We start from the raw sequence: 26,641 nt of genomic DNA on the forward strand, positions 1-26,641 counted from the left end.
CTGTGAGGGGCACATATCTGTCATAACTACTGTGAGGGGCACATATCTGGACAGAACTACTGTGAGGGGGCACATATCTGGATATAACTACTGTGAGGGGCACATATCTGGGCAGAACTACTGTGAGGGGCACATATCTGGCCATAACTACTGTGAGAGGCACATGTCTGGCCATAACTACTGTGAGGGGCACATATCTGTCATAACTACTGTGAGGGGCACATATCTGGCCATAACTACTGTGAGGGGGCACATATCTGGGCAGAACTACTGTGAGGGGCACATATCTGGTCATAACTACTGTGAGGGGCACATATCTGGGCATAACTACTGTGAGGGGCACATATCTGGGCATAACCTGTGAGGGGCACATATCTGGGCAGAACTACTGTGAGGGGCACATATCTGGTCATAACTACTGTGAGGGGCACATATCTGGGCATAACTACTGTGAGGGGCACATATCTGGCCATAACTACTGTGAGGGGCACATATCTGGGCAGAACTACTGTGAGGGGCACATATCTGGGCATAACCTGTGAGGGGCACATATCTGGGCAGAACTACTGTGAGGGGCACATGTCTGTCATAAATACTGTGAGGGGCACATATCTGTCATAACTACTGTTCGGTGGCATAAAGGGGGAATAATTACTATGTGGGGGTATTTAGGGGACTGGGTGGGATTAGGTGTTTAGTAATGTTTTGGGCGGAGTTAGAGGCGTGGCCTGGTGCGGTGGAGCGCTTCGCACTTAGTGTCCTCTTCCTTCTTTTTAAAAGTTGGGAGCCATGACTGCACTAAGGCTACTTTCACACTAGCGTTCAGAACGGATCCGTCTGCATTAAAACTTAGAAAATTTTCTAAGTGTGAAAGTAGCCTGAGCGGATCCGTTCAGACTTTACATTGAAAGTCAATGGGGGACGGATCCGCTTGAAGATTGAGCCATATGGTGTCATCTTCAAGCGGATCCGTCCCCATTGACTTAGGCTACTTTCACACTAGCGTTCGGGTGTCCGCTCGTGCGCTCCGTTTGAAGGGGCTCACGAGCGGTCCTGAACGCAGCCGTCTGGCCCTAATGCATTCTCAGTGGAGGCGGATCCGCTCAGAATGCATCCGCCTGCCAGCGCTCAGCCTCCGCTCCGCTCAGTGAGCGGACACCTAAACGCTGCTTGCAGCGTTCGGGTGTCCGCCTGGCCGTGCGGAGGCGAGCGGATCCGTCCAGACTTACAATGTAAGTCAATGGGGACGGATCCGCTTGAAGATGACACCATATGGCTCAATCTTCAAGCGGATCCGTTCCCCATTGACTTTCAATGTAAAGTCTGAACGGATCCGCTCAGGCTACTTTCACACTTAGAAAATTTTCTAAGTTTTAATGCAGACGCATCCGTTCTGATGAAACATCAGACGGATCCGCTCCGAACGCTAGTGTGAAAGTAGCCTTACATTGTAAGTCTGGACGGATCCGCTCGCCTCCGCACGGCCAGGCGGACACCCGAACGCTGCAAGCAGCGTTCAGGTGTCCGCTCACTGAGCGCTGGCAGGCGGATGCATTCTGAGCGGATCCGCCTCCACTGAGAATGCATTGGGGCCAGACGGATGCGTTCGGGGCCGCTCGTGAGCCCCTTCAAACGGTGCGCACGAGCGGACACCCGAACGCTAGTGTGAAAGTAGCCTAAGCTAATGCCTGTCATAACCCCCAGTATTCTCCTGTCTGATCACAATGTCAGGGTATCAGTGATGTCATCACCAGGGGACAGGGCTATGACTGGATTATCGAACCTTTATTTCATGCAAGCATTGGTCCTGCAGGCAATGATGAGAGTTGTAGTCCTCCAGCAGCTGCAGAGCCACGTGACTCAGGAAATCCATCATAACCATCAAGACGGTAGGGGACATATGGCACTAACTACCTGTGGGCGTGGTGGCTCCAACGTCAATCACTACCTGTGGGCGTGGTGGCTCTAACGTCAATCACTACCTGTGGGCGTGGTGGCTCTAACGTCAATCACTACCTGTGGGCGTGGTGGCTCTAACGTCAATCACTACCTGTGGGCGTGGTGGCTCTAACGTCAATCACTACCTGTGGGCGTGCTGGCTCTAACGTCAATTACTACCTGTGGGCGTGGTAGCTGTAACGCCTATCACTGCCTGTGGGCGTGGTGGCTCTAACGTCAATCACTGTCAGTGGGCGGGGCTACTCTCCCAACAGTCAACAACCTTTACAAGCCCCGCCCACGACACATATTTTACACCGGAATTAGATGCCGGAAGACACGCGGTGGAGAATACGTGTGAGGAGAAGTGAGGAGAATACCTCATCAGGGTTGTTCCCGCCCTACACACGTCCACTGTGGCCAAGCTCACTGACAATTTCAAAATCTCAATAAAGTTTATTTAAAAAAAAAAAAACTGCAGACGGCCTGGTACGCTCACACTCCCAGGATTGGCCAGCGAACTAATCACGTGAGGTACGAGGGCAGGGCCGTAGATAGACGCTGAAGTCCATCGATGGTGGGCGGGTCCAGAGCGTCACGTGATCCTCTCCTCACGGCACGGCCGCCATCTTGTTTTGGGTTTCTCCGCACACGGAGGAGGGTGCGTGACGTGTCGTGACGTAACGAAGACTATCGCGACCGAGGCGACAGGAACCAACCTCCAGAGAGGGAGCGAGAGAGCGCACGGCCCCTCCGGTAGTTAGCGGCCCTACCGCCCGACAGAGTGCACGGCCAGGGGCCTAGTCCGGAGCTCCTCCCTGTAGATAGAGCGCTGAGGAGAGGGCCCGGGGCCCAACACAGCCCCTGACCGTGAGCGCGGGCCCCGAGACTACGGCGGACGCGGGGTCCACGGGCTGAACCAGCAGGGAGAGGAGGCCGGAGGAGTGCGCCGGGGCCTGGGGCCCAGCACTGCCCCGTCCGCGGAGACCAGGCCTGGGGCCTACCGGGGAGCCCGTCTGTACTGCTGTGGAGAGGACCCGTACCGAGGGGAGGATAGCCGCCATATACAGAGGACGACCCCTACACGCGAGATCCCCTGTATATAAAGAGGGGAGGATAGCCCTGTATACAGAGGACGACCCCGTATATACAGAGGGGAGCATAGCCCCTAAATAGACCCCTACACACAGGAGATCCCCTGTATATAGACCTATACAGAGGGGAGGATAGCCGCCATATACAGAGGAAGAGCCCTACACAGGAGACCCCGTATATACAGAGGGGAGGATAGCCGCCATATACAGAGGAAGAGCCCTACACAGGAGACCCCGTATATACAGAGGGGAGGATAGCCGCCATATACAGAGGAAGAGCCCTACACAGGAGACCCCGTATATACAGAGGGGAGGATAGCCCTGTATACAGAGGACGACCCCTACACAGAAGATCCCCTATATACAGAGGGGAGGATAGCCCCTATATACACAACAGTTAGAGCCCTACACAGGAGATCCCCTGTATATAGACCTATACAGAGGGGAGGATAGCCCCCTAAATAGACCCCTACACAGGAGATCCCCCATATACAGAGGACGACCCCTACACACAGGAGATCCCCTATATACAGAGGGGGGACCTATAGACACACACACGTCAGCAGGTATATAGCGGTTGAGCAGTACTATATAGAGATCCTGCATCCAGGGCCCGCGGCTGCCATCCGGGGTGCCCCTTGCAGGCCTGACGCAGCTGTACAGCCAGTACTACCAGTATATAGCATATATATATATATAGATCCGGGGGCACGTATGTTGACGCCACCTCCGGGTACATGTTTACATTGAGCAGAAGGGTCAGCCATAGAACCGGGGGACCTTCTAATCAGCGAGGAGTCCACTATAGACTATAGGCACGGACCTATAGACCCATCTATACAGACTCCGGGCCCCACAATCACTCCTTAGAGTTAATGCTGCAAGAAGAGGACTGACCGCAGCATCCGCCGGGGCGTTACCGAGGAGCGCAGGCGCCACCAACGCACCGCCGAGAGAGGGCTGCACGCTGCCGAGACCACAGGGCGTCCTAGTGGAAGGCAAGTGTCCACCTGAGTGTCTGTGTAATGGGGGGTGTTACAGTGTATCAGTCACAATGTGTGCAGTGGGGGAGGTTACTGTGATATAGGATACATGGTGTCCGTTATGTGGTATGTGTTGGGGGTTGTTAGTGTGTCAGTCCCCTGTGGGCGCTCCCAGTTGTGTCACCCTCCTTCCTGTTGGGGCCCCCAGTGGGTGCTCATGATCTTTAGGATGCTTTTGCTGTGTGGGATGTTTCTTTTCAGACTGGGAAACATGGGGCCCCACTCTTGTTATTAGCGGGGACACCTGCCAAACAGACGCATCTCATTCTGTGAACAGGGGCTGCACGTTTGTCATGAGACGACCCCGGGAGCGTTCTGACATTTCCTAATGATCCACAGGGAGTGCCAGTGAAGTGGGGTCCCACCAGTCTGGTAACAGTACCTGATACTGGTACAGGCATTATTGTGACCTCTGCCTGAGAACCGGTAATAAGTTCTGTACACCTATGTACTGATCCTGAGTTACATCCTGCATTATACTCCAGAGCTGCACTCACTATTCTGCTGGTGCAGTCACTGTGTACATACATTACTTATCCTGTACTGATCCTGAGTTACATCCTGTATTATACTCCAGAGCTGCACTCACTATTCTGCTGGTGCAGTCACTGTGTACATACATTACTTATCCTGTACTGATCCTGAGTTACATCCTGTATTATACTCCAGAGCTGCACTTACTATTCTGCTGGTGCAGTCACTGTGTACATACATTACTTATCCTGTACTGACCCTGAGTTACATCCTGCATTATACTCCAGAGCTGCACTTACTATTCTGCTGGTGCAGTCACTGTGTACATACATTACTTATCCTGTACTGATCCTGAGTTACATCCTGTATTATACTCCAGAGCTGCACTTACTATTCTGCTGGTGCAGTCACTGTGTACATACATTACTTATCCTGTACTGACCCTGAGTTACATCCTGTATTATACTCCAGAGCTGCACTTACTATTCTGCTGGTGCAGTCACTGTGTACATACATTACTTATCCTGTACTGATCCTGAGTTACATCCTGTATTATACTCCAGAGCTGCACTCACTATTCTGCTGGTGCAGTCACTGTGTACATACATTACTTATCCTGTATTATACTCCAGAGCTGCACTCACTATTCTGCTGGTGCAGTCACTGTGTACATACATTACTTATCCTGTACTGATCCTGAGTTACATCCTGCATTATACTCCAGAGCTGCACTTACTATTCTGCTGGTGCAGTCACTGTGTACATACATTACTTATCCTGTACTGATCCTGAGTTACATCCTGTATTATACTCCAGAGCTGCACTCACTATTCTGCTGGTGCAGTCACTGTGTACATACATTACTTATCCTGTACTGACCCTGAGTTACATCCTGTATTATACTCCAGAGCTGCACTCACTATTCTGCTGGTGCAGTCACTGTGTACATACATTACTTATCCTGTACGGATCCTGAGTTACATCCTGCATTATACTCCAGAGCTGCACTTACTATTCTGCTGGTGCAGTCACTGTGTACATACATTACTTATCCTGTACTGATCCTGAGTTACATCCTGTATTATACTCCAGAGCTGCACTCACTATTCTGCTGGTGCAGTCACTGTGTACATACATTACTTATCCTGTACTGATCCTGAGTTACATCCTGTATTATACTCCAGAGCTGCACTTACTATTCTGCTGGTGCAGTCACTGTGTACATACATTACTTATCCTGTACTGATCCTGAGTTACATCCTGTATTATACTCCAGAGCTGCACTCACTATTCTGCTGGTGCAGTCACTGTGTACATACATTACTTATCCTGTACTGATCCTGAGTTACATCCTGTATTATACTCCAGAGCTGCACTCACTATTCTGCTGGTACAGTCACTGTGTACATACATTACTTATCCTGTACTGATCCTGAGTTACATCCTGTATTATACTCCAGAGCTGCACTTACTATTCTGCTGGTGCAGTCACTGTGTACATACATTACTTATCCTGTACTGATCCTGAGTTACATCCTGTATTATACTCCAGAGCTGCACTCACTATTCTGCTGGTGCAGTCACTGTGTGCATACATTACTTATCCTGTACTGATCCTGAGTTACATCCTGTATTATACTCCATAGCTGCACTCACTATTCTGCTGGTGCAGTCACTTTGTACATACATTACTTATCCTGTACTGATCCTGAGTTATATCCTGTATTATACTCCAGAGCTGCACTCACTATTCTGCTGGTGCAGTCACTGTGTACATACATTACTTATCCTGTACTGACCCTGAGTTACATCCTGTATTATACTCCAGAGCTGCACTTACTATTCTGCTGGTGCAGTCACTGTGTACATACATTACTTATCTTGTACTGATCCTGAGTTACATCCTGTATTATACTCCCGAGCTGCACTCACTATTCTGCTGGTGCAGTCACTGTGTACATACATTACTTATCCTGTACTGACCCTGAGTTACATCCTGTATTATACTCCAGAGCTGCACTCACTATTCTGCTGGTGCAGTCACTGTGTACATACATTACTTATCCTGTACTGATCCTGAGTTACATCCTGTATTATACTCCAGAGCTGCACTCACTATTCTGCTGGTGCAGTCACTGTGTACATACATTACTTATCCTGTATTATACTCCAGAGCTGCACTCATTATTCTGCTGGTGCAGTCACTGTGTACATACATTACTTATCCTGTATTATACTCCAGAGCTGCACTCACTATTCTGCTGGTGCAGTCACTGTGTACATACATTACTTATCCTGTACTGATCCTGAGTTACATCCTGTATTATACTCCAGAGCTGCACTCACTATTCTGCTGGTGCAGTCACTGTGTACATACATTACTTATCCTGTACTGACCCTGAGTTACATCCTGTATTATACTCCAGAGCTGCACTTACTATTCTGCTGGTGCAGTCACTGTGTACATACATTACTTATACTGTACTGATCCTGAGTTACATCCTGTATTATACTCCAGAGCTGCACTCACTATTCTGCTGGTGCAGTCACTGTGTACATACATTACTTATACTGTACTGATCCTGAGTTACATCCTGTATTATACTCCAGAGCTGCACTAACTATTCTGCTGGTGCAGTCACTGTGTACATACATTACTTATCCTGTACTGATCCTCAGTTACATCCTGTATTATACTCCAGAGCTGCACTCACTATTCTGCTGGTGCAGTCACTGTGTACATACATTACTTATCCTGTACTGATCCTGAGTTACATCCTGTATTATACTCCAGAGCTGCACTCACTATTCTGCTGGTGCAGTCACTGTGAACATACATTACTTATCCTGTACTGATCATGAGTTACATCCTGTATTATACTCCAGAGCTGCACTCACTATTCTGCTGGTGCAGTCACTGTGTACATACATTACTTATCCTGTACTGATCCTGAGTTACATCCTGTATTATACTCCAGAGCTGCACTCACTATTCTGCTGGTGCAGTCACTGTGTACATACATTACTTATCCTGTACTGACCCTGAGTTACATCCTGTATTATACTCCAGAGCTGCACTCACTATTCTGCTGGTGCAGTCACTGTGTACATACATTACTTATCCTGTACTGATCCTGAGTTACATCCTGTATTATACTCCAGAGCTGCACTCACTATTCTGCTGGTGCAGTCACTGTGTACATACATTACTTATCCTGTATTATACTCCAGAGCTGCACTCATTATTCTGCTGGTGCAGTCACTGTGTACATACATTACTTATCCTGTATTATACTCCAGAGCTGCACTCACTATTCTGCTGGTGCAGTCACTGTGTACATACATTACTTATCCTGTACTGATCCTGAGTTACATCCTGTATTATACTCCAGAGCTGCACTCACTATTCTGCTGGTGCAGTCACTGTGTACATACATTACTTATCCTGTACTGATCCTGAGTTACATCCTGTATTATACTCCAGAGCTGCACTCACTATTCTGCTGGTGCAGTCACTGTGTACATACATTACTTATCCTGTATTATACTCCAGAGCTGCACTCATTATTCTGCTGGTGCAGTCACTGTGTACATACATTACTTATCCTGTATTATACTCCAGAGCTGCACTCACTATTCTGCTGGTGCAGTCACTGTGTACATACATTACTTATCCTGTACTGATCCTGAGGTACATCCTGTATTATACTCCAGAGCTGCACTCACTATTCTGCTGGTGCAGTCACTGTGTACATACATTACTTATCCTGTACTGATCTTGAGGTACATCCTGTATTATACTCCAGAGCTGCACTCACTATTCTGCTGGTGCAGTCACTGTGTACATACATTACTTATCCTGTACTGATCCTGAGTTACATCCTGTATTATACTCCAGAGCTGCACTCACTATTCTGCTGGTGCAGTCACTGTGTACATACATTACTTATCCTGTACTGATCCTGAGTTACATCCTGTATTATACTCCAGAGCTGCACTCACTATTCTGCTGGTGCAGTCACTGTGTACATACATTACTTATCCTGTACTGATCCTGAGGTACATCCTGTATTATACTTCAGAGCTGCACTCACTATTCTGCTGGTGCAGTCACTGTGTACATACATTACTTATCCTGTACTGATCCTGAGTTACATCCTGTATTATACTCCAGAGCTGCACTCACTATTCTGCTGGAGCAGTCACTGTGTACATACATTACTTATCCTGTACTGATCCTGAGTTACGTCCTGTATTATACTCCAGAGCTGCACTCACTATTCTGCTGGTGCAGTCACTGTGTACATACATTACTTATCCTGTACTGACCCTGAGTTACATCCTGTATTATACTCCAGAGCTGCACTTACTATTCTGCTGGTGCAGTCACTGTGTACATACATTACTTATCCTGTACTGATCCTGAGTTACATCCTGTATTATACTCCAGAGCTGAACTCACTATTCTGCTGGTGCAGTCACTGTGTACATACATTATTTATCCTGTACTGATCCTGAGTTACATCCTGTATTATACTCCAGAGCTGCACTCCCTATTCTGCTGGTGCAGTCACTGTGTACATACATTACTTATCCTGTACTGATCCTGAGTTACATCCTGTATTATACTCCAGAGCTGCACTCCCTATTCTGCTGGTGCAGTCACTGTGTACATACATTACTTATCCTGTACTGATCCTGAGTTACATCCTGTATTATACTCCAGAGCTGCACTCACTATTCTGCTGGTGCAGTCACTGTGTACATACATTACTTATCCTGTACTGATCCTGAGTTACATCCTGTATTATACTCCAGAGCTGAACTCACTATTCTGCTGGTGCAGTCACTGTGTACATACATTACTTATCCTGTACTGATCCTGAGTTACATCCTGTATTATACTTCAGAGCTGCACTCACTATTCTGCTGGTGCAGTCACTGTGTACATACATTACTTCTCCTGTACTGATCCTGAGTTACATCCTGTATTATACTCCAGAGCTGAACTCACTATTCTGCTGGTGCAGTCACTGTGTACATACATTACTTATCCTGTACTGATCCTGAGTTACATCCTGTATTATACTCCAGAGCTGCACTCACTATTCTGCTGGTGGAGTCACTGTGTACATACATTACTTATCCTGTGTTATACTCCAGAGCTGCACTCACTATTCTGCTGGTGCAGTCACTGTGTACATACATTACTTATCCTGTACTGATCCTGAGTTACATCCTGTATTATACTCCAGAGCTGCACTCACTATTCTGCTGGTGCAGTCACTGTGTACATACATTACTTATCCTGTACTGATCCTGAGTTACATCCTGTATTATACTCCAGAGCTGCACTCACTATTCTGCTGGTGCAGTCACTGTGTACATACATTACTTATCCTGTACTGATCCTGAGTTACATCCTGCATTACTCTCCAGAGCTGCACTCACTATTCTGCTGGTGCAGTCACTGTGTACATACATTACTTATCCTGTACTGATCCTGAGTTACATCCTGTATTATACTCCAGAGCTGCACTCACTATTCTGCTGGTGCAGTCACTGTGTACATACATTACTTATCCTGTACTGACCCTGAGTTACATCCTGTATTATACTCCAGAGCTGCACTTACTATTCTGCTGGTGCAGTCACTGTGTACATACATTACTTATCCTGTACTGATCCTGAGTTACATCCTGTATTATACTCCAGAGCTGCACTCACTATTCTGCTGGTGCAGTCACTGTGTACATACATTACTTATCCTGTACTGACCCTGAGTTACATCCTGTATTATACTCCAGAGCTGCACTCACTATTCTGCTGGTGCAGTCACTGTGTACATACATTACTTATCCTGTACTGATCCTGAGTTACATCCTGTATTATACTCCAGAGCTGCACTCACTATTCTGCTGGTGCAGTCACTGTGTACATACATTACTTATCCTGTACTGACCCTGAGTTACATCCTGTATTATACTCCAGAGCTGCACTCACTATTCTGCTGGTGCAGTCACTGTGTACATACATTACTTATCCTGTACTGATCCTGAGTTACATCCTGTATTATACTCCAGAGCTGCACTCACTATTCTGCTGGTGCAGTCACTGTGTACATACATTACTTATCCTGTATTATACTCCAGAGCTGCACTCATTATTCTGCTGGTGCAGTCACTGTGTACATACATTACTTATCCTGTATTATACTCCAGAGCTGCACTCACTATTCTGCTGGTGCAGTCACTGTGTACATACATTACTTATCCTGTACTGATCCTGAGGTACATCCTGTATTATACTCCAGAGCTGCACTCACTATTCTGCTGGTGCAGTCACTGTGTACATACATTACTTATCCTGTATTATACTCCAGAGCTGCACTCATTATTCTGCTGGTGCAGTCACTGTGTACATACATTACTTATCCTGTATTATACTCCAGAGCTGCACTCACTATTCTGCTGGTGCAGTCACTGTGTACATACATTACTTATCCTGTACTGATCCTGAGGTACATCCTGTATTATACTCCAGAGCTGCACTCACTATTCTGCTGGTGCAGTCACTGTGTACATACATTACTTATCCTGTACTGATCTTGAGGTACATCCTGTATTATACTCCAGAGCTGCACTCACTATTCTGCTGGTGCAGTCACTGTGTACATACATTACTTATCCTGTACTGATCCTGAGTTACATCCTGTATTATACTCCAGAGCTGCACTCACTATTCTGCTGGTGCAGTCACTGTGTACATACATTACTTATCCTGTACTGATCCTGAGTTACATCCTGTATTATACTCCAGAGCTGCACTCACTATTCTGCTGGTGCAGTCACTGTGTACATACATTACTTATCCTGTACTGATCCTGAGGTACATCCTGTATTATACTTCAGAGCTGCACTCACTATTCTGCTGGTGCAGTCACTGTGTACATACATTACTTATCCTGTACTGATCCTGAGTTACATCCTGTATTATACTCCAGAGCTGCACTCACTATTCTGCTGGTGCAGTCACTGTGCACATACATTACTTATCCTGTACTGATCCTGAGTTACATCCTGTATTATACTCCAGAGCTGCACTCACTATTCTGCTGGAGCAGTCACTGTGTACATACATTACTTATCCTGTACTGATCCTGAGTTACATCCTGTATTATACTCCAGAGCTGCACTCACTATTCTGCTGGTGCAGTCACTGTGTACATACATTACTTATCCTGTACTGGTCCTGAGTTACATCCTGTATTATACTCCAGAGCTGCACTTACTATTCTGCTGGTGCAGTCACTGTGTACATACATTACTTATCCTGTACTGACCCTGAGTTACATCCTGTATTATACTCCAGAGCTGCACTTACTATTCTGCTGGTGCAGTCACTGTGTACATACATTACTTATCCTGTACTGATCCTGAGTTACATCCTGTATTATACTCCAGAGCTGAACTCACTATTCTGCTGGTGCAGTCACTGTGTACATACATTATTTATCCTGTACTGATCCTGAGTTACATCCTGTATTATACTCCAGAGCTGCACTCCCTATTCTGCTGGTGCAGTCACTGTGTACATACATTACTTATCCTGTACTGATCCTGAGTTACATCCTGTATTATACTCCAGAGCTGAACTCACTATTCTGCTGGTGCAGTCACTGTGTACATACATTATTTATCCTGTACTGATCCTGAGTTACATCCTGTATTATACTCCAGAGCTGCACTCCCTATTCTGCTGGTGCAGTCACTGTGTACATACATTACTTATCCTGTACTGATCCTGAGTTACATCCTGTATTATACTCCAGAGCTGCACTCACTATTCTGCTGGTGCAGTCACTGTGTACATACATTACTTATCCTGTACTGATCCTGAGTTACATCCTGTATTATACTCCAGAGCTGAACTCACTATTCTGCTGGTGCAGTCACTGTGTACATACATTACTTATCCTGTACTGATCCTGAGTTACATCCTGTATTATACTTCAGAGCTGCACTCACTATTCTGCTGGTGCAGTCACTGTGTACATACATTACTTCTCCTGTACTGATCCTGAGTTACATCCTGTATTATACTCCAGAGCTGAACTCACTATTCTGCTGGTGCAGTCACTGTGTACATACATTACTTATCCTGTACTGATCCTGAGTTACATCCTGTATTATACTCCAGAGCTGCACTCACTATTCTGCTGGTGGAGTCACTGTGTACATACATTACTTATCCTGTGTTATACTCCAGAGCTGCACTCACTATTCTGCTGGTGCAGTCACTGTGTACATACATTACTTATCCTGTACTGATCCTGAGTTACATCCTGTATTATACTCCAGAGCTGCACTCACTATTCTGCTGGTGGAGTCACTGTGTACATACATTACTTCTCCTGTACTGATCCTGAGTTACATCCTGTATTATACTACAGAGCTGCACTCACTATTCTGCTGGTGCAGTCACTGTGTACATACATTACTTATCCTGTACTGATCCTGAGTTACATCCTGTATTATTCTCCAGAGCTGCACTCACTATTCTGCTGGTGGAGTCACTGTGTACATTACATTACTTACCCTGAGTTACATCCTGTATTATACTCCAGAGCTGCACTCGCTATTCTGCTGGTGGAGTCACTGTGTACATTACATTACTTACCCTGAGTTACATCCTGTATTATACTCCAGAGCTGCACTCACTATTCTGCTGGTGGAGTCACTGTGTACATTACATTACTTACCCTGAGTTACATCCTGTATTATACTCCAGAGCTGCACTCACTATTCTGCTGGTGGAGTCACTGTGTACATTACATTACTTACCCTGAGTTACATCCTGTATTATACTCCAGAGCTGCACTCACTATTCTGCTGGTGGAGTCACTGTGTACATTACATTACTTACCCTGAGTTACATCCTGTATTATACTCCAGAGCTGCACTCACTATTCTGCTGGTGGAGTCACTGTGTACATTACATTACTTACCCTGAGTTACATCCTGTATTATACTCCAGAGCTGCACTCGCTGTGCTGTGTGTTCAGGTGTTACGCGGCCCCTGGTGTGGGGGTGCACTCTGCAGATTTAGGGTTTCCTGAGCACACGCTTCTCCTGCCCCCAGCTATCATTAACCCCTTTTATGGCTGTGCTCGCCCCCTGTCTGTGTCCTGGGCACTGCTCCCCCTGCTGGTCAGGCTGTATTCACCCCTCTCATTGAAGTTCTCTCTTATTTCAGGTTCGGTTGGTAATTTCATCCCATGAACAGAGATCGCTGACGGAGCATTCCAAACACAGGTGCGTCTACATGGCGGGGGCGGAGCCTGGCGCCAACCGCGTTCTGGCCCATGTGACGTAAGGGTGTATCCCCCCCGAGTGTCCTCAGAATAGGGGTGTAGACAGGGGCTAATAAATAGTACCACGCCGGAGTAACACCCGCGTCACTAGATGGTCCGGCACCACGTGACCGCTGGGACCTCGGCTCCGTGGCGTGTCACATGACCAGTATCCGCTCATCCAGGGTTCCCACGTCCTCAGGTTCTGTCACTTTCTAATAGATCCTCGTCCTTTTCATGATCTCTTCTTGCTGTCAGTGAATAGCCACAGACTGGTCCTGCCCTGATGGCAGTGCCAGGGAGTGGTGTGCGCCCCATTAACCCCTTGGTGACATGTGATGTATATATCTGGGCCCCCCTCACACACCGTCTGCTTTGCGTCCCCCAATAAGTCCATGATTTTTCCCGGCAGACCCCCCCCCCCCCCCCCCCCTAGGTATAACCGATGGGTGACAATCAGACGAATGTAGTGTCAGGGTGTAATGGCAGAAGGGTCGGGGGTTGGGGTCTGATCCGCTCGCTCTTGGCTCATCTTCCCTTTATTTTCTCAGGTACCTTTCCTTCAGATCATGGCTGCTGAAACACTAAATTTTGGGCCAGAATGGTGAGTGACAGTGACCATGTGCGTCAGTAATAGGGGAGGCGGGGAGTGGTCCTCCGCAGCACTGGTAGTGCCCCCTAGCGGTGACGTCTATTAAATCCAGCTTGTTCCTCTCCCCAGGCTTCGCGCACTATCCAGTGGGGGTTCCGTTGCTTCCCCCCCTCCTTCCCCCGCTATGCCAAAGTATAAACTGGCGGAGTATCGCTACGGACGAGAGGAGATGTTGGCACTTTATATAAAAGAGAACAAGGTAAGCGCCGCGTCCTGGCAGCAGTGCCGCGTCCTGCTGCGGTAACCTCCGGGGATTGAGCCTCTCCTCCCCCGTCTCTCTGCAGGTCCCAGAGGAAATGCAAGACAAGGAGTTTGCTGTCATCCTGAATGAGGAGCCGCTGCAGCCCCTCGCCCTTCTGCCTCTCACAGAGGAGGAGCAGGTACCGGTGCCGCGCTGCTTCAGTGCCCCCTCCTCTCTCTCCACTGCCCCCTCCTCTCTAGCCCCTGCCCCCTCCTCTCTCTTCCCCCTGCCCCCTCCTCTCTCTTCCCCCTGCCCCCTCCTCTCTCTTCCCCCTGCCCCCTCCTCTCTCTTCCCCCTGCCCCCTCCTCTCTCTTCCCCCTGCCCCCTCCTCTCTCTTCCCCCTGCCCCCTCCTCTCTCTTCCCCCTGCCCCCTCCTCTCTCTTCCCCCTGCCCCCTCCTCTCTCTCCCCTTCCCCCTCCTCTCTCTCCCCTTCCCCCTCCTCTCTCTTCCCCCTGCCCCCTCCTCTCTCTTACCCCTGCCCCCTCCTCTCTCTTACCCCTGCCCCCTCCTCTCTCTTCCCCCTGCCCCCTCCTCTCTCTTACCCCTGCCCCCTCCTCTCTCTTCCCCCTGCCCCCTCCTCTCTCACCCCTGCCCCCTCCTCTCTCTCCCCTGCCCCTTCCTCTCTCTCCCCTGCCCCTTCCTCTCTCTCCCCTGCCCCTTCCTCTCTCTCCCCTGCCCCTTCCTCTCTCTCCCCTGCCCCTTCCTCTCTCTCCCCTGCCCCTTCCTCTCTCTCCCCTGCCCCTTCCTCTCTCTCCCCTGCCCCTTCCTCTCTCTCCCCTGCCCCTTCCTCTCTCTCCCCTGCCCCTTCCTCTCTCTCCCCTGCCCCTTCCTCTCTCTCCCCTGCCCCTTCCTCTCTCTCCCCTGCCCCTTCCTCTCTCTCCCCTGCCCCTTCCTCTCTCTCCCCTGCCCCTTCCTCTCTCTCCCCTGCCCCTTCCTCTCTCTCCCCTGCCCCTTCCTCTCTCTCCCCTGCCCCTTCCTCTCTCTCCCCTGCCCCTTCCTCTCTCTCCCTGCCCCTTCCTCTCTCTCCCCTGCCCCTTCCTCTCTCTCCCCTGCCCCTTCCTCTCTCCCCCCTGCCCCTTCCTCTCTCTCCCCTGCCCCTTCCTCTCTCTCCCCTGCCCCTTCCTCTCTCCCCTGCCCCTTCCTCTCTCTCCTGCCCCTTCCTCTCTCTCCTGCCCCTTCCTCTCTCTCCTGCCCCTTCCTCTCTCTCTCCTGCCCCTTCCTCTCTCTCTCCTGCCCCTTCCTCTCTCCCTCCTGCCCCTTCCTCTCTCCCTCCTGCCCCTTCCTCTCTCCCTCCTGCCCCTTCCTCTCTCCCTCCTGCCCCTTCCTCTCTCCCTCCTGCCCCTTCCTCTCTCCCTCCTGCCCCTTCCTCTCTCCCTCCTGCCCCTTCCTCTCTCCCTCCTGCCCCTTCCTCTCTCCCTCCTGCCCCTTCCTCTCTCCCTCCTGCCCCTTCCTCTCTCCCTCCTGCCCCTTCCTCTCTCCCTCCTGCCCCTTCCTCTCTCCCTCCTGCCCCTTCCTCTCTCCCTCCTGCCCCTTCCTCTCTCCCTCCTGCCCCTTCCTCTCTCCCTCCTGCCCCTTCCTCTCTCCCTCCTGCCCCTTCCCCTCTCCCTCCTGCCCCTTCCCCTCTCCCTCCTGCCCCTTCCCCTCTCCCTCCTGCCCCTTCCTCTCTCCCTCCTGCCCCTTCCTCTCTCCCTCTCCCTCCTGCCCCTTCCTCTCTCCCTCTCCCTCCTGCCCCTTCCTCTCTCCCTCTCCCTCCTGCCCCTTCCTCTCTCCCTCTCCCTCCTGCCCCTTCCTCTCTCCCTCTCCCTCCTGCCCCTTCCTCTCTCCCTCTCCCTCCTGCCCCTTCCTCTCTCCCTCTCCCTCCTGCCCCTTCCTCTCTCCCTCTCCCTCCTGCCCCTTCCTCTCTCCCTCTCCCTCCTGCCCCTTCCTCTCTCCCTCTCCCTCCTGCCCCTTCCTCTCTCCCTCTCCCTCCTGCCCCTTCCTCTCTCCCTCTCCCTCCTGCCCCTTCCTCTCTCCCTCTCCCTCCTGCCCCTTCCTCTCTCCCTCTCTCCTCCTGCCCCTTCCTCTCTCCCTCTCTCTCTCTCTCCCTCTCTCTCCTCTCTCTCTCTCCCCTTCCCCCCTCTCTCTCTCCCCTTCCCCTCTCTCTCTCTCTCTCTCCCTCTCTCTCCTGCCCCTTCCTCTCTCTCCTGCCCCTTCCTCTCTCTCTCTCTCTCTCTCTCTCTCTCTCTCTCTCTCTCTCTCTCTCTCTCTCTCTCTCTCTCTCTCTCTCTCTCTCTCTCTCTCTCTCTCCTCTGCACCTTCCCCTCTCTCTCCTCTGCACCTTCCCCTCTCTCTCTCTCTCGCCCCTTCCTCTCTCTCTCCTGCCCCTTCCTCTCTCTCTCCTGCCCCTTCCTCTCTCTCTCCTGCCCCTTCCTCTCTCTCTCCTGCCCCTTCCTCTCTCTCTCCTGCCCCTTCCCCCCTCTCTCTCTCTCTCCTGCCCCCTCCTCTTCGCGCCTCTCATCTCTCCCTCTTTCTTCTGCAGAGGAACTTTTCACTGTCAGTAAACAGCGTTCCTGTGCTGAGGCTGATGGGTAAAGGATCGGCGCCGGCTCCAGGTGGAGTAAGCAGAGGCAGGGGCACTGCACGTGGGCGAGGTAAGTGACGAGGGCCCCACTGATCAGACGATGGATTGTGTAAATGTGTGTCCCCGTGCTGATGATACTGTCTGCCTCCGGTAGGCCGCGGTCGCGGTGATGCCGCTGTCTACCAGCGCGCTCTGGATGAAGGAGAGCCTGGATTTGGCCGCGGAGGTCGGGAGATTCACCGTAGCCAGAGCTGGGATGACAGGTGGGGGCGCTGTTCACCTTGCCCTGTGAGTGAGTACCTGGTCGGTGGGATACAATCATTGTAATGGCTGCTATTATTTCAGGGGGGAGAGAAGATTTGAGAAGCCCGTCAGGAGGGAAGCAGGTTGGTAATGAGCCCCGCGATCCTCGGAGACCTCCGCTGTAGCTCTGCGGCTCTCTTCTAGCCAGTCTTGAAGCTCTTGTTTCTTCCATTCCTCCGGCAGTGCGTGCGGGCTTTGAGGAGAGTGCAGGCCCATCTAGGAAAGATTTTGCCCGTTCAGACAGTGACAACTGGCGCACCCTGCGTGATGGGCAAGAGGAGGATGAGGATGGTAACTGGAGGCTGGCTGTGTCCAGGAGAGATGAGCGCTGGCGATCTACAAGCCCTGGAGGAACCACAGGTCAGTCCCGTGGATTGCTGGCGTCCTTCTTCTTCCTTCAGCTTCATTTTCAGCAGTTTTGCTCACGTGTCCCATATTTTGCTATTCAGAGGGTCCACGTTCTGCAGGATGGAGGGAGCATAGCGACCGGCGCCGGAAGTTTGACTTTGATATGGCGCGGGATGAGTCTGGAGCAGCTCCACGAAGTAGTGGTCGTGGCGGTGACAACCCACATGAAGACGACAGGGATGGGCTCCCTGAATGGTGCATGGAGGATGAAGATGACGAGATGGGAACCTTTGATTCTTCCGGGGCCTTCTTTTCGTTCAAGGTATTAATATGGCTGGGTGGTCACTGTCGGGTGGGCTTGTCAGGGACTGGACCATTACTTCCATCTCTTTCTTCTAGAAAAGCCCCAAAGAGACCATTGTGGAAGAGCAGGAGCTGGAGTTCCAGGGAGTGGAGGAAGAGGAGGAGGAAGAAGAAGAGGAGAGAACAGAAGAGACTGCAGACAGGCCTGCACTGAATAGTAAGTTATATAGTAGAGGGGTCAACAGCGGCACAGAGCATTTCAGCTAATCACAGATAAAACTGGATGCACCTGCAGCACAGTGTATTTCAGGACAGGGTGTTTCTGACTTATTCACTTTCTTTAGGTGATGAACAGGCAATTCCTTTAGAAGATGCTCTGCAAGAACCTCCCTCTAAATCTCCAGAGCAGAACCATTCTGCGTGGGCCACAGGCATGTACACGGAGGTGGAGGGCGAGCAAGCCTCTGATTCCTCCACCAATGGAGAAGAAGTGTCTTTGGTTGAGCCGTGCCCAATAGAAGAAGGTCAGCGGGTGGGATGCCTGTGCTAGGGTGAGTGCAGATGTTTGAGAAGACTTATGACCCTTTACTGTCTTGTCCCTGACCTCTAGGTAACCCGGGACCATTTGCTCCTTCCTCAATCTCCCCACTTTCCACTCTGCCGACCCCTCCATCTCCCCCCACAGTTGCTGCTACTGAATTTTCTGTGGGGGATCCGGAGGAGGATGAAGGCATGAAACATCTCCAGCAGGTAAGTCTCCTCCAGCACTGCGGACATTGCTGTCCACTTCTTTCCCTCCCTCACGACATCTTCTCTGTGTGTATCTTAGGAAGCTGAGAAATTGGTGGCTTCCCTGCAAGATTCCTCCCTAGAAGAAGATGCCTTCTCCTCCACTCTCTCTCATAGTGCTGCTGCTCTGCCCCTGTCCCACGAGGCTGCCATGAAGTGGTTCTACAAGGACCCTCAGGGGGAGATCCAAGGTCTCTGCTTCATACAACGGCTGTCTTAGTCACTCTGCTGCATCCCAGCCTCTGACCGCCGGCCTATCGTTTCTTCACCCACAGGTCCGTTCAGTACCCAAGAGATGGCAGAGTGGTGCCAGGCGGGATATTTCACTATGTCACTCTTGGTGAAGAGAGGATGTGACGAGGGCTTTCAGCCTCTGGGAGAAGTCATCAAGATGTGGGGTCGTGTACCTTTTGCCCCAGGGCCATCCCCGCCGCCCCTGCTGGTGAGTGCTTTCATGGACTGTGTGCACTCAGGATGGTGCGGCTCCAGCTGATGCTTGTCAGTAATGCACCTTCTACTGTTTTCTAGGGTAACATTGATCAGCAGTGCCTGAAAAAACAGCAGGAATTAGCTTTGTATCAGCAGATGCAACATCGGTACTTGCTGCAGCTCATCAGCAGGTAACACCCTTCTGCTTTGACCTACAACCTGACATCCTTTTTATTTTTTCTGTGTCTTCCTGTCCTGCATCTTCATCTTAACACCCCTGACCACACACACTTATTGTCATTGGTTACCTTCCCCCCTCCCCCTTGTCTGTGCCCCTTTACTTCCTGCAGCATAGGCACCTAATGTTCAGTATTGCCCACAGGCAGCAGTACTCTCCACAGAAAGCCAGTGATCTAACCGCTCAGCAACAGCAGCAGCTGGCACTGTTCCTCCAGCAACTGAACCCCTCAAAATCCAGGTAGCGTCCTCGTTCCGCCATTGTCCTGTCACACCCATTACCATGCACAGCTCCTCCTGCACGTAGATACTGAGAGGTGGGGAATCCGCTGCATGTGGGGGTAATCTTCATGCACCATGTGCCCTTGAAGGTAGCTCATAGGCTACATAGCAGCGCCGTGTCAGTCCGCTGCCTTTAATTCCCTTCAGAGCTGACACGTGCCGTAGCGCAGCCATGATCTAGACTGTGTGCTTGGTTGTTTTGGCCATCAGATGCCCTAGAAAAGGGAGGAGAAGTACTACTCAGAGAGAAGGCGGCCATGCAGTGTGGAGGGGCCCTTGCTGTGATCCCTACCTCTCCCTATACTGTCCTCCCTTTCCCTGGCTGATCGTTCTGGGCCTGTGTCTATTAAATCGTGACTTTGTGTGTCCTCCTGCAGGGGCTCCGACTCTGCCCTCCTCCCCTCTATGAACCGATCTCTCTCTGTGCCAGACACTGGATCCTTATGGGATCTGAATACCTCAAACACATCGACAGCAGGTAAGTGACAGCCTATGTACAATGCACCGTAGACCTCGAGCTGTGTGATCCTGACTCCTCTCATCGTCCATTGTTAGGTGGGGACTCCGCGTTGTGGGACCTGCCAGTGACTGCCGTATCTCAGGGGCCAATATTGGAGCAGCTGCAGCTGCAACAGAAGGTGAGGCGTCTTCACATAGTGCTGAAGAGATGGCGGCATGGCGTGTGGTGTCTGTATTCACGCCGGAGGTTTTGTTCAGTTGCAGGAACGCAGAGAAGCAGAACTCAGGGCCAAGAGAGAGGAGGAGGAGAGGAAGAGGAGGGAGGAGAAGCGGCGCCAGGACGAGCAGAAGCGCCGGGATGAGGAGGAGATGTACAGGAGGAAGCAGGTGCGTTCTTCATTCTGTGCGGCCCTTGGAGTCGTTCTTGCGCCAAGGTCCTTACCCTGCTTCTGTTTTCAGTGCCGTCAACAGCAGGAACTGCTTCTGAAACTGATCCAGCAAAGTGGGCAGTCGTCACCTTCTGGCCCTGTGTGGGCAGCTCATGGCAAAGGCCTCTCCCTGAAAGCCATGCTGGAAATGCAGGAGCGGGAGGGACAGATGCTGAAGCAGAGGGCACAGTCATCGAGGACGGTGGGTTGCGTGGACCCCAGGCCTGGCGCTGGTGGTCTCTACTTTGTCAATGGATTCACTTTTTTTTTTCCTTCTTCTCCTTAGCATGGAGGTCTTGGGATGTCTGGTTCCTCCATCTTACCTTCTCAGTGGGGATCTGACTCGGGCTCTATGTGGGGTGGGCTGGACAAGAGTCCCTGGGAGGAAAGCGTCAAAGCTGGGTCAAGCAGCCGGGGCCTGAGGAACAGCAGAAGTAGCCCATCGCTGACGTGAGTACTGCCCACTATGTAAGGCACTGTGACATGACGGGGGGAGAAATATACTCCGTGTAGCCCTATCACAGCCCATGTCCTGTGCACGGCTCTTAAATGATCACACGTTTCCTTTAGTACCGTGGCCCGCTGTGACCCTCAACTTCCTCTCTGTCCCTCAGTGACTCGTACAACACAAGCGCCCGGCGCAAAAAAACGGACGACGAGGAGAAGCTTCTGAAGCTACTGCAGGGAATTAAACCGTCAGACGGGTTCACTCAGTGGTGCGAGCAGATGTTACACATCCTGAACACATCCAACAACCTGGACGGTGAGATGGGAGCAGCCCCCCTATATCCACGCCTCCACCCCCCCCCAGTCCTCTCGCCCTAACACCCTGTCGTCTCTTCTCACAGTCCCCACATTGGTGGCCTTCTTGAAGGAGCTGGAGTCTCCTTATGACGTCCACGATTATATCCGCTCCTGTCTTGGGGAAACACTTGAAGCCAAAGAATTTGCTAAACAGTTTTTGGAACGTCGAGCAAAGTACAAAGCCAGCCAACGTCAGCAGGTGAGTCCGGGGTGCCATCTCAGGTCTGCACCATCCTTGTACTCCAGTCACAACCTAAGCTGCTTCCACAATGCTGCCTTGAGCCTTCCTGGACTTTACTGTCACAAACGCCCTATACTGAGAGCTGTATAGCATGTAGAGGATGTCTGTGTGACTGGATAGACTTCTAGACCAGGACAGTAAGTACTTGTAAAGATCCTCGGTGTCCTTTTGAGATGTCACTTGTACGGTCAGTCTGGGCTGCGCTGTGTACAGCATGACGCCTCACATTTGATCTCTGTTCTGCTGCAGGAAGCCTCCTGGTTAGCGCCCTCCATGTTTCCACCAATCCAGAATTCCAAGCAAAGCAGCGGATACGATATACAGAGCAGTAAGATGAAGAGGCGGATTCAAATGTTACATTCAGATCCCAGCATACTAGGTGGGTACTGTGAGTGTTTGCGCCCCCTGCTGTCTGCAGAGAACATGACCCCTTCAAGGGGTTATTCAGGAAAAGATATAGATGACTCAACCTCAGGATAGGTCATCAGTATCCGATCTGCGACACTCGGGACACCCACTGATCTGCTGTTAGGAGAGGAACGCTGCAGCCTCTCCCTAGGGCAGTGACATCACCGTACATCGGTCACATGGTCTAGTTGCAGCTCAGCCCCAATTAAGTCAATGGGGCTGAGCTGCAGTACCAAGTGCTGCCATCATATGATGTACGGCGCTGTCCTTGGAAAGCTGCTGGCAGCCTGTATCGCTTATCATATCAGCAGGGGTGCTGGGACTTGGACCCCCGCTGATATGATGATGATGAACTATCATGAGGGTAGGTCATCATTATCATTTCCTGGATAATTCCCCGTCCCCCCCCACACACACACTAAAACAGTCCCCCCAGCTCTGTTCTGAGCTCGGGCAGAAAGTGGTGGGCGGAGGGCTGCTTTAGCTGCTGATATCCTGATTGGTAGCAGCTAGAAGCATAGGCCTGGTCTTGTTTGAAAGCTGACATTTCAAAATGACAGAGGAGATATTACTGTTAGAAATCGAGCAGGGAATAATCGCGGGTAAAACATACTTTCAGCTGCATTTACTGCATCCCGATTTCTAATAGTGATATCTTCCCCTGTACTACAGATATTGCTGTCATTCTGGCATTGTTTGGAATATCCATATCTCTAGCTGCTACCTAACCAGAGATATGAGCAGTTAAAGCAGTCGCCAGACTGAAGAGGAGGGGGGCAGTCGCAGAGCTGACATCCTGCCCCCCCCCCCCCCCAAGGGCCTGATGTTTTTTCCTATAGTATGTGAGCACGACCACCACTGCTGGGTGGTCTGTAACCATGGAAACGAGCCGTGTATAATGGGATAGAAAAGGGTTTTTCCCATTTTAACGCGGCTGTTAGTAGATTAAAGGCTTTTTTTTATTTTTACGATTTGCATTTGACTCATTTTGAGCTAAAATCATTTGATAAAAGTCAGTTGCCGTTCCTTGTAGCCCAGTGGAAGCTGATAATTTGTATTGTGTTTTGCATCCAGGTTACTCCCTTCATGGCTCCCCAAACGAGATGGAAGCTATTGACGACTACTGAGGCGTACATCTTCCTTCTGACGCCATCTTTACTTAACCCTGCCGGGTTTTTTTCGGCAGTTGTACTGCACTGCAAACTTTACCCTTCCCTCTGCACGAGGTGGGGAAGAGACTTGGAAATGGAGGGGGCGGGTGTGTAATCCCGCCCAGAGCCAGGGAGGAGGGGGGGGGCGACTTACACCCGGTTTGTTCCCTTCCCCCACTCCCCTAAACATAATGCACTCATTTTAAAGCACCTTAAAAAAAAATGCACTTTACAGAAACTGATCAAAAATCTAATTTTCTTTTTTTTTTTTTTTTTTTTTTTCTTTTCCTTTTTTTTTTTCTTTAAGAAAATAAAAAAAAAAAAGCCAGAAAGGAGAGAAAACTGGATTCATTGACTTTCGACTGTTTATTAGAAATTTTTTTTTGTTTTCACTTTTTTTTTTTTTTTTTTAACTTGACAGTTTCTGACTTTGGGGTTGTTTTGTTTTTTTTTGTTTTTTTTCCTCTTTTTGCATTTTTTTTTTTTTTTTTTGTATCAAAAAGTGAAGTATTCCGGTAACGGATCTGTTAAAAAAAAATATATATATATATATACATATATATATTATTTTGGGAAAAGAAAAATGCAGCCAAAAAACACTTTCCTCAAAATGTTGTTTTTTTTTCTAAATATATTTTGTTTAAAAAAATGACGAGAAAAAAAAAAAAAAAAAACTATGAAGAAAAGTAAAAAAAAAAAAAAAAAAAAGTTTTCAGCGCTTCTCGCAAGATGACAACGTTCTGCTTTGAGTTCCCTGTCGTGTTGGGGAGGGTCGAAGGGGAGATAATCCATCAAAACTTGAAGAATGCACTTAGCAATTTTGAAGGGGGGGGGGTCTGCATTTTTAATGGTTATTTTTTTGCACAGATAAAATGTTGTGATTTTTTTGTTACAAAAATAGTGGAAAAAAATGAGAAAAAAAAGAATTTTTTGGAACTGTTAAAATAGTTTTTTTTTTTTTTTTTCCTTCCTCATACAAAGGATGCACTTACTTTTCAGACTAAGATGCCCATGAAGGATGGCATGCCGCTGTTAGCATTACTGAGTGCCAGGACTTCTCGGGGCCCTCGGCCACCCATACCACACCGGACGTTTCTTACAAGGCGGGTCACCAGTTTTGGGCCTTTCAGTGTTTATTTGGAGGATTTGCACCCTGCCTTCTATGTGTGACTTATTTTTTTATTTTGGGGACATGGTACCTGTTCTTACCCCCTGTTCTCCCAGAAATGTGGAATCTTTGTGTTCGCCCCACCCTCGGTTAATGTTTTTATCCTGCTTTTGTTTACACACGTCCTGACCTGGACACCAATGGCGGAGATGACTGGATGGTGGGACCCTCGTGGGGAGACGCCCAGGTCTTCTCCAGGGTCTGGAAGAAAAGAAGACAAAGAACCAGATAAACTTTTGGGTGTGAATGGTGCCGTTGCCTTAATATTGACACCACAGCTCTCCGCCACTCCCCGTACCGCAACGTTCTCCTTCTTCTATGGACCATACGGGACCAGCTCTGTGAAGCCACCTCAAGAGCTTCTCCAGCAGTTGGGTCCCCATGAGAACTTCCGGAGCACCACCTCCTAACAAGCTAAAGGGTTGATCTGTGGACTAGTCGAGAGATTTGTACCCACTGTGGACCGCCAATTGGGGGGGGGGGATCAAAAATCAACCCTTCAAGGAGGTGCTCTCCGACAAAGCAGTGTTTAATGGTCGCTGGACATTGTTTGGACTTCCCGGAGGTGGGAGATGGGGGACCCCATGTCTCCTCCCCCCCCCCCCCCCTCAAAACCTGCAAACTTTATGGGAACTTACTATGTACATAGAACTTCAAAAGGAAAAAGATAAAAAAAACAAACGCTAATTTTGCCTAAAAGAAAAGACGCTGATGTTTGCTGTGGGTTTCGTGCTTCTCTTCACCACAAGAATGTATTAGGGCAGGAGCTGGTATCCAGCAAATCCACTGCTCCTGGTCCCCCTTCCCCCACCCCAAGCACCCGCTATCATGGGAGGGGGTGGGGTGTTGGGGGCTTGTATATAGTTGGTGCCCTTGTTTTTTGGGGGTGTGTACAGTGAGGTCTCGCGCTCACTGGGTTGTATATAGTTGGGTATAATTCTCGTACAGCTTACAAGTATATTGTGCTGAATGTATAATGTGTGTATATAACGTCTCCGTGTATGTCTGTACGTACGGTGGGGCCCCTACACCTCCCCCCACTCGTACATATAGACCACGGGCAGCTGAGCGTATCTGCCCCCCCCCCCCCCCCCAGCTCCTGTATTATAGGTGCCAGGCTCCGTCCCTCCCATGACGGGGGCTCCGCCTGTCATCCAGGGAGCTGTGCCCCATACATGCTACGGGCGTACATATGCGTTCACACTCTACCGCTGTTTTGCCTGGTTAATTCCTCGTAATTTTTTTTATTTTTTTCTTCCTGTTTTTGTGATATTTTTGCCTTATTTCAGTATTACAAAAAGTACAAAAAAAAAAAGGTTGGAGTGAACGGAATTAGCTTTACGCGCTCAGAAATTGTTTGTAATCCCGCCACTGTAAAAACCACAAGACTGGATCGGTTCAGTCCTGTAATTGTTACCCCACCCCGAGGGATCGGGAGGGGGGGCGATAGTAGCCTCTGATAGTTCAGACACGTAAAGGAAGCTGCGCAGACCAAACAGCAAGGTATCTCAATGTGGAGTCGCCCAGTCTGTAGGTATTCTCCACTCACAGCCAGAGCTTATACTCCAGCTACACCCAAAGCTGCAGTCGCCATGCTGGTGCTGAGACCCCATCCTATTCTGCTGTGTTGTGTGGGATGTAGTGTTTTGTTTTTTGTTTTGTTTTTTCTCTACCATACAGTGCCTGGTAAAAAACACAACTCTCAAGATGCACCACAGCAGAGAGAAACTGGGTCCTGCAGTCTGAATGCTAGCAGTAGAAGTGAAGCTGCAGATCTGGAGGTGATTGGAGTATGAGACATAAAGTAACTGAAATAGTAAATGATAGAAGCGGAGGATTTACGTGTACATTTAACCTGGAAAATGGTGATCAGAGGGCGAGCGCGCTTCAGTCATTGCCCAGAAAGTGCAAAAAGCAGCGCTAGGTTGTAGAGCTTT

At 49.7% G+C, this 26,641-nt stretch overlaps 1 protein-coding gene across 3 annotated transcripts; it reads left to right on the forward strand.

Annotated features, from left to right (window-relative positions):
• The first annotated feature begins 3,216 nt into the window (after positions 1 to 3,216).
• On the forward strand, positions 3,217 to 25,876 carry GIGYF1 (GRB10 interacting GYF protein 1). 3 transcript variants are annotated; one of them, XM_040415345.1, is made up of 26 exons: positions 3,217 to 4,030; positions 13,805 to 13,863; positions 14,453 to 14,505; positions 14,623 to 14,752; positions 14,838 to 14,933; positions 17,313 to 17,424; positions 17,509 to 17,617; positions 17,700 to 17,740; positions 17,814 to 18,017; positions 18,107 to 18,327; positions 18,405 to 18,525; positions 18,653 to 18,832; positions 18,919 to 19,058; positions 19,138 to 19,288; positions 19,373 to 19,539; positions 19,626 to 19,717; positions 19,909 to 20,004; positions 20,423 to 20,523; positions 20,601 to 20,683; positions 20,763 to 20,891; positions 20,964 to 21,134; positions 21,219 to 21,382; positions 21,547 to 21,695; positions 21,781 to 21,935; positions 22,227 to 22,356; positions 23,460 to 25,876. In XM_040415345.1, the coding sequence occupies exons 3-26, from the start codon at positions 14,471 to 14,473 to the stop codon at positions 23,510 to 23,512; spliced, it is 3,030 nt and encodes a 1,009-aa protein (XP_040271279.1). In that variant the 5' UTR covers positions 3,217 to 4,030; positions 13,805 to 13,863; positions 14,453 to 14,470; the 3' UTR covers positions 23,513 to 25,876. The 3 variants fall into 3 exon arrangements, with proteins under 3 accessions (XP_040271279.1, XP_040271280.1, XP_040271281.1); XM_040415346.1 differs by having other exon boundaries at positions 17,841 to 18,017; XM_040415347.1 differs by lacking the exon at positions 19,909 to 20,004 and having other exon boundaries at positions 3,218 to 4,030.
• Positions 25,877 to 26,641: the final 765 nt, after the last annotated feature.

This window comes from Bufo bufo, chromosome 1 (assembly GCF_905171765.1).
Source record: "Bufo bufo chromosome 1, aBufBuf1.1, whole genome shotgun sequence".
Classification (NCBI taxonomy): Eukaryota; Metazoa; Chordata; class Amphibia; order Anura; family Bufonidae; genus Bufo; species Bufo bufo.

Excerpts from the sequence above, each read along its gene's own strand:
- GIGYF1 (XM_040415345.1), top strand. The coding sequence starts at position 14,471 with ATGGCTGCTGAAACACTAAATTTTGGGCCAGAATG. Across the intron at positions 19,540-19,625 it reads CATCCCCGCCGCCCCTGCTG|GGTAACATTGATCAGCAGTG; the intron begins GTGAGTGCTTTC and ends ACTGTTTTCTAG. Across the intron at positions 20,684-20,762 it reads AGCTGCAGCTGCAACAGAAG|TTGCAGGAACGCAGAGAAGC; the intron begins GTGAGGCGTCTT and ends GGTTTTGTTCAG.